The 8531-nt window shown below is 34.2% G+C and overlaps 1 protein-coding gene across 1 annotated transcript; it reads left to right on the plus strand.

Annotated features, from left to right (window-relative positions):
• The first annotated feature begins 3279 nt into the window (after positions 1 to 3279).
• On the plus strand, positions 3280 to 4893 carry LOC129216685 (uncharacterized). Its single transcript, XM_054850901.1, has one exon. The coding sequence runs from the start codon at positions 3280 to 3282 to the stop codon at positions 4891 to 4893; it is 1614 nt and encodes a 537-aa protein (XP_054706876.1).
• The last annotated feature ends 3638 nt before the right edge of the window (positions 4894 to 8531 follow it).

Here is an 8531-nt window from a genome sequence, read left to right on the forward strand (position 1 = left end):
AAGTCTTTCCTTGCATTTTAAAAATTACCAAAACATAGTATCGAATTGTCATGCCGTGACGCGAGTTTCATTGTCGATGACGTTAGGAGCGTTATTCAACCATTGGCTATTATATATATGAGCTAACAAACAACCTATTAGAAATAACTCAAATGATTTTTCCGCTATAAGGTCATCTGCTATCTCTCCGTGGTCGAACTTTAGTCAACATTAGCAATGTTTATAATCAAGAAAAATACATCACAAGTAGTTAACTAAATCCCGATTGAAATAAACCGTAATGTGAATCATACATATTTCTTCTTTTATTTCTCCAACTCCAAGGTACTTTTTCTGTTGCTTCGGCAACATGCATTGATTTTTACATGTTTTTCTTTAACTTCACTCGTTGTACGTAACTTTTTATTTTCGCTTTTTCCTAAAGTTTGGAGTGCTGGAAACATGTTTACATACATGTATATACTGAAAAAAAATTGTTTGTTTGTTTGTTTGTTTGTTTGTTTGTTTGCTTGTTTGTTTGTTTGTCTGTCTGTATGACCGGATTTTTTCAAATCTTGCAACTTTGATTAAACCAACTTCCAGATGTCCTAGGATACTATTTTTTTTTTAAAACACTCGTCATGGATGACAATACAAGGTTCCATCATGAGTTTTGGACCCGGATAACCAGGTCGATGATGACGGACCGGTATACTCGCGGGTTACATGCTCTTCTTTAACTTCACTCGTTGTACGTAAATTTTTAATTTCGCTTTTTCCTTCAGTTTGGAGTACTGGAAACATGTTTACATGCATGTATATGCTGAAAAAAAATTGTTTGTCTGTTTGTTTGTTTGACCAGATTTTTTCCTATCTTGCAACTTTTTTTAAACCAACTTTCAGATATCTTAGGGTGATAATTTTTAAAAAAAAACATTCATCTTAGATGACAATACAAGGTTCCATCATGATTTTTGGACCTGGACATCCAATTCGATGATGACGGGCAGGTATATTCGAGGGTCAAAAAAAAAAAAAAACATAATATGTAACTAAAATTAAAAAGTATTCTTACAGACACTCTAAACCGCCAAAAAAAGTGACTAACAACGAAAAGAGAAACAGCAACACAGCGCAAAAGAAGGTTGGAAAAGGCTCGTGTGAAATATACAGCTAAGAAGCTTAATAATAATGAAGATGTTCAACCCAAGTGACAGAACGGGAACGTTTTTGACCACGTCGTTTAAAAGAAACCGCCTGCAGAACGTAAAGTTTGCTTAGCAGCAAACAGGTTGAAAAATTCACAATCTCGCTCAATCGAGATTTCTGAAGAACGCAAAGCTCGCCAAGAATCAGATCGTCAAAGTAATTCTCAACGTGAAGCAAATGAATCCGATCAAAAACATAAAGCTCGCTTTGTGATTGAGCAAGCTATACGTCGAGCTACTAATCCTTTCAAACGACGGACCATTGAAAATAACCCCTGTTTTGCCTTATCTTTGATGAATTGAGTTTCAGTTTAAGTAAGTTTGTTTCTATTCTTGGTAGTGTGAACTTGAAATATCTTTAAGTTGTCGTTAACCCCACTAAGTACTTTACAGCAATCTCTACTTGTTTCTTGTGTTCTTTTTTTCAAAATCAATTGAAAAGTCAAGCTTGCTACACTTTTTTGCTGTTATTATTATTACATGATTTTCTTTAACTTCACTCGTTGTACGTAACTTTATAATTTCGCTTTTTAATTCAGTTTGGAGTGCTGGAAACATGTTTACATGCATGTATATACTGAACAAAATTGTTTGTCTATATGACCGGATTTTTTCAAATCTTGCAACTTTGATTAAACCAACTTCCAGATGTCCTAGGGTGCTATTTTTTTAAACACTCGTCTTAAATGACAATAGAAGGTTTCATCATGACTTTTGGAACCGGACATCCAGGTCGATGATGACGGACCGGTATATTCGGGTGGTTACATGCTTTGCTTTAACTTCACTCGTTGTACGTATTTTTTTAATTTCACTTTTTCCTTCAGTTTGGAATGCTGGAAACATGTTTGCATGCATATACTGAGAAAAAAATGTTAGCCTGTTTTTTTTTGTTTTTTTGTCTTTATAACCGGGTTTTTTTCAAATCTTGCAACTTTGAATAAACCAACTTCCAGATGTCCTAGTGTGCTATTTTTTTAAACTCTCGTCTTTGATGACAATACAAGGTTCCATCATGATTTTGGACCTGGACATCCAGGTCGATGATGACGGACCGGTGGTCAAAAAAAAAAAAAAATATATATATATATATATATATATATATATATATATATATATATATATATATATATATATATATATATATATATATAACTAAATTAACTATTTTGTAACAATAAGCAGCACGAAAAAATTTTTTCTTTAAATTCATTTTATTTTTTTTAATACAGTTTTTAATTTATGAAACCATATTTATTTTTAAAAATAAAAATAATTTTGAATTTTTATCAAATCTTACAAAAATATAAAAAAAAAACGAAATATATAACTAAAATTTAAAAACATTTCTTACAGACACTCTAAACCACCAAAAAGAAGTGACTAACAATGAAAAAAGAAACAGCAACGCAGCGCAAAAGAAGGTTGGAAAAGGCTCGTGACAAATATGCAGCTAAGAAGCTTAACGAAGATGTTCAATCCAAACGAAGAAAATTAGTGACAGAAAGGGAACGTTCTTCACAACGTCGTTTAAACGAAACCCCTTCAGAACGTAAAGTTCGCTTAGCAGCAAATAGGTTGAAAAATTCACAATCTCGCTCAATCGAGATTTCTGAAGAACGTAAAGCTCGCCAAGAAAGAGATCGGCAAAGAAATTCTGAACGTCGAGCAAATGAATCCAAACAGAAACGTAAAGCTCGCCAAGAAAGAGATCGGCAAAGAAATTCTGAACGTCGAGCAAATGAATCCAAACAGAAACGTAAAGCTCGCTTAGCGATTGAGCAGCAGCGGAGTTCTAAACGTCGAGCTGAAGAATCTGAAGAACAACATGAAACTCGCTTAGCGATTGAGCAGCAGCGGAGTTCTAAACGTCGAGCTGAAGAATCTGAAGAGCAACATAACACTCGCTTAGCGATTGAACAGCAGCGGAGTTCTAAATGTTGAGCTGAAGAATCTAAAGAACAACACGAAGCTCGCCTGACGATTCAACAGCAACGGAGTTCTAAATGTCGAGCTGAAGAATCTAAAGAACAACACGAAGCTCGCTTGGCGATTCAACGGCAACGGAGTTCTAAACGTCGAGCTGAAGAATATGGAAGAATATCGAGAACGAGATAGACAACTGGAGAATGCCTTTAACCAAGTTCACGCATTCGAAATACTCGATGCAGAACCGCTTGAATTGCAGGAAGACGTTGACGAAGAAGTTTTGGAACAACAAATAATGGACGACATTCAATTTCAAAATGCAGTCCAAGCAATGAACTTGCGTCAAAAAGACATATTCAAGTACATTACATCAAGTATTCAAGACCAATTGGGTGGCAGCCAACACCGAGAAAGACTTTTCATCACTGGCCAAGCTGGCACTGGAAAAACATTTCTTTTCAATCTACTGAAAAATCAAGTCAACCGATGTTACGCCAAGCCAGTAGTCAAAGTATGTGCTTTAACAGGTGTAGCTGCACGATTGGTTGGAGGATCCACATTACACAACTCGTTGAAATTACCAGTTCAAAAAGATGGTCGTATTGTGGAAATGCCTTTACTAACTGGAATATTTCTCCAAACTATGCGTCGACTTTGGACAGACATTGAATTCTTCTTCATTGATGAAATATCCATGGTACCGTACGAGATGCTATGCATGATTGACTCGCGTTTGAGGCAATTAAAGAACACTGACAATTTTTTTGGAGGCCTTAACATTCTAGTATTTGGTGATCTAATGCAGCTTCCACCTGTGAGAGGAAGACAAATATTCCAACAGCCCGAGCACATGATTCCTGCTACTGACTTATGGAAACTTTTTTCTTTGGTAGAATTGGTGGACAATATGAGACAGCAAGGAGACATGTTGTTCGTTGACCTCTTAAATGCTCTTAGAATTGGTGAACTCTCGGCACAGCATATGGCTGTTTTACTTGAGAGAGAAAGTTCTGATATGGATGGAGAGTTTTCCATTGAAAGAGCCTTAAGAATCTACCCAACTAACAAGCAGGTAGATGAACATAACAATCGAGTTCTCCAGTATTTCAGGAGCAAAAATACTAGTATCTACAAAATTCGTGCCCAAGATCAACTAATCGATGCAACAAAAAAACTCAACGAAAATACAAGTATCGATAGCATCATTTCAAAAGACATTAACAAGACCGGAGGTTTACCGCGAGAATTAGAAATTTTCGTAGGAGCTAAGGTTATGTTAAGAGCCAATATTGACGTCACCAAAGGTCTTGTTAATGGAGCTATAGGATTTGTAAAAGAGATTGTTTGGCCATATTTTCGCAGAGCTCAAGTGTATGCCGAGGACATACCATCTGTTCTCATCAATTTCGGTAAAGACGGCATACACAAAATCGAGCCGAAATCCATTCAATTTCCAGCTTTATACAGTTATGGAACTGCCGAAAGGCGAATGTTGCCGTTGATTTTGTCGTGGGCTTCAACTGTACATAAAATGCAGGGAAGTACTGTGGACTATGCAGTTGTCTATCTTGGAAATAAACTATTTGCTGAAGGACAAGCGTACGTAAGCTTGAGCAGAGTAAGATCTCTTGCTGGACTCCGGATAGAAGAGCTCGACTGCACAAAATTAACTGGCAAGAAGCCTTGCAATAATGATGCTCTTGTGGAAATGGAGAGAATGCGGAGGTACAGTGAAAATGATGAAAGAATACGAAATAGTACTGTCAAAAATGCTTGAATTTTCAATGTGGACTAGACCTACTGGGCAAACCACAATTAAAAAAAAAAAAAAAACGTTTCTGACTATTTACCTCTCAAGTGGTGTGGAAAAAGTAGCATTTTGCATGTGTCTAGTGATGTGATATACTAGAAATATTGGTATTTTGTAATTAAAACTAAAAAGTAGAAAATAAAAATAATAAAAAAAATTTTAAAAACATGCTTTTCTTTTTTTCATTCAAAAAAATGAACTAAAAAGTGGAAAATAATTTTCTTTTATCACAAAAAATTTATCCTATATAACACATAAGTTAACATCAGACCTATTGTATTACGATACATTGAAATTATCATTTAAATTTCTGACTAAAAAGAAAAGCGTGGGCGCCGTATAACCCGTTTTATACTAATGAAAATTAAAAATTTAACATCATACACATGGAAAAGCAATTATTACCAGATGAATTAAATTTAAAGAAATAAATTGGTATGCATTAATTTATTATATTAGACTTAAGAAAATTAGAATAGAATTATAAAAAAATCACATTAAAAATTAAAACATAAACATTGAATTGAAGATTAAATCATTAAGATGGATCAAGATTCATATAAAACTACAATAAAAATATTAAGAGTGTTATAAATACACACACCAGCATTATAATAAATTACTAAATTAATTTTTATTATATTACGGCTCTGAAGTATCATAAGTGTAAATTTTTTACTAATTTTTAATGTCTGATTTTAAAAAAATGTTTCCACTTGTAAAGAGAACCTTATTGCAAGGTACAGTGGTTATTGACACGTAAGTTTAGTAATATGAACAATAAATAGTAGTCGATTGAAAATTGAATTTTAATGTTCGCATATACTTATTAATTATCCTTATAAGATAATCAAAAATATTTTCGATAACTTTATGATAGGGCGCCCACGCTTTTCTTTTTAGTCAGAAATTTAAATGATAATTTCAATGTATCGTAATACAATAGGTCTGATGTTAACTTATGTGTTATATAGGATAAATTTTTTGTGATAAAAGAAAATTATTTTCCACTTTTTAGTTCATTTTTTTGAATGAAAAAAAGAAAAGCATGTTTTTAAAAAAATTTTTATTATTATTTTTTTTTAAATACAATGCACTTCCATCCCATTCTTCACGCGGACTCTGCTGCATGCGTTGGAATTTTTAACACCAATATTTCCATCAACTGTGGTCATAAATGTTATAAATGTAGTTAATTAATAGTAGAAATTAGTATTTTTTTATGAAGGTGATTATCCTAAATGTGACTTCAGAAACTTGAAGCCGTATAAAAATTAGATTTAATATTTTTTTTACTATTTTTTCGGGTCAAACTGCTAATACCGTAATTCTAAATCTCATTTTTACCATTTTCTGCACTTAGGACTAACGGTTTCGAAAATACCTTGAGGAGACAAAAGTCTTAGGGCAGCAAGCTGGAAATATACTGATAGTAATTGTCTCGCGTACAAATGTATATATGTTTAGTTCATTGATAGGGCTTCCATCTGTGTTTAAGAAAATCATATGAAAAGGTTTCTAACCTGATTATCGCTGCACGAAGGAAGTTAAGAGATTTAGGAAACGGAATGGTGGTTGGAGCAAATTGCGAGGAATGTTCAATTTCGAAAATTGCTAGGGCGTTGAACATTCTACGTTCTTTAGGGTCAAAAAAAGAGCCGAAACTACCTTTTGTCAGGCATCATTATGTTCCAAAAACATGTAAAAATATGTATAACTTTTTAAATGAAGCTGAAGTTAGAAGACATCAATGCTTCGTAAGTAAAGCTGCAGATTAAAAATTCTGAATAGTAGCCACTGGCGACCAGAGTCACAAAGAATGGTAGCGTCTTTTGACTTTTGGTAACCATTTTATAAAAAAAAAGATATTCAGCGTAAAAAGTAAATAACCTCTTAGGGAGTTAGCGCCGAATTACGTTGCCAAGCTGGGTTCGACTGATGCGCTGAATGTCTCAAGATTGGAAGCGTTTGTCGAAGCACGATATGACTTCTAACAAAAAAGAAATACATGATCGCCACTTTTGATTTTTTCTAGTCATTTTTAATGAAATGGCGACTGGCGACCACGAATCTAGAGATTCACCTTTAAACCCTTAAAATGTTAAATTTATATGGTCAATCACATTCCAATCGAGTCACATTTAATGGATCATACAATACTTTCGTAGTGCAATACTTTCGTTTCCTCAAATGTAATTTCATGCTCTAACCAGTGCATCCCACTTAGATAACACGAACATTTATTAAACGAGCTGATATGTGCATCACATGACTTCCTTTTTCTCCAATTTAATGTCATTTTCTCATTATTGGCAGTTTTAATATGATTCAATTGTTTACTCTCCAACTATCACCAACAGTGGCCAAATTGAAACCAAATTTAAAATTTAAAAAAAAATAAAAAAAATCGCCTAGTTGGCGACAAGGCGACCAAAAGACTGGCGATATATCGCCAAGTGTCCGCCAAATTATAACACCACTTGAGTTTACGTCGAAATTAACAATGATTTCCTCCAAAAAAGGGACAAAAAACCCTCTTTGGAGCATCCGAATGCAACCAAAAAGGAAGGTGCACAATTAGACCCCACTAGAAGTTAACGTACTAAATTTCAACTTTCTAGGACATTCTGTTCTTGAGTTATGCGACATACACACATACGCACGTACATACAGACGTCACGAGAAAACTCGTTGTAATTAACTCGTGGATCGTCAAAATGGATATTTCGGGGTCTGTACGTTCCTAGGCACATATCCACTTGTGGTCGGGCTGAAAAAAAAAGTCAACATTCATTTAGGGGTGAGTAAAATGGAAATTAAGATAGATTTTTGGATGAAATTTTTTTCGCAAATACAATACTTCCTTTTTTGTAAAAGGAAGTAAAAAAGAGCTGATGTGTGCACCACATGACTTCCTTTTACACCAATTTATTGTTATTTCCCCATAATTGGCAATTTCAAAGTTATTCAATAGTTAACTCTCTAAATATCACCAACAGTGGCCAAATTTAAACCAGATTTTTAAAAAAAACTGCCAAATTTGTCGCCAAGGTTGGCCACAAAACTTGGCTACCAAAAAGCTGGCGATATATCGCCAAGGGTCCGCCAAATTATAACACCACTTGAGTTTGCATTGAAATTAACTATGATTTGCCCCAAAAAAAAAGGTGCAAAAGACCCCTTTAGAAACACCCAAATGCAACCAAAAGGGGAGGTGCACAAGTAGATCCCACTAAGAGTCTATGTACCAAATTTCAACTTTCTAGGACATACCGTTCTTGAGTTATGCGACATATATACGCACATACAGACGTCACGAAAAAATTCGCTGTTGTTAACGCGGGGATTGACAAAATGGATATTTCGGGCGGCTATATGTTCTTAGGTATATATGCACGTATGGTCGGGTCAAAAAAAAACCTCAACATTCATTTGGGGTTGAGCAAAATGGAAATTAAGGTCGATTTTTGAGTGAAATTTTTTTCGCGAATACAATACCTCTTCTTTTTTTTTTTTTTTTTTTTTTTGTAAAAGGAAGAAAATAAAATCAACGTTCAAAAATTTGATAAATACCTTACACATAACGAAACATCAATTTAGTAGCT

Source organism: Uloborus diversus, chromosome 2 (genome assembly GCF_026930045.1).
Source record: "Uloborus diversus isolate 005 chromosome 2, Udiv.v.3.1, whole genome shotgun sequence".
Lineage (NCBI taxonomy): Eukaryota > Metazoa > Arthropoda > Arachnida > Araneae > Uloboridae > Uloborus > Uloborus diversus.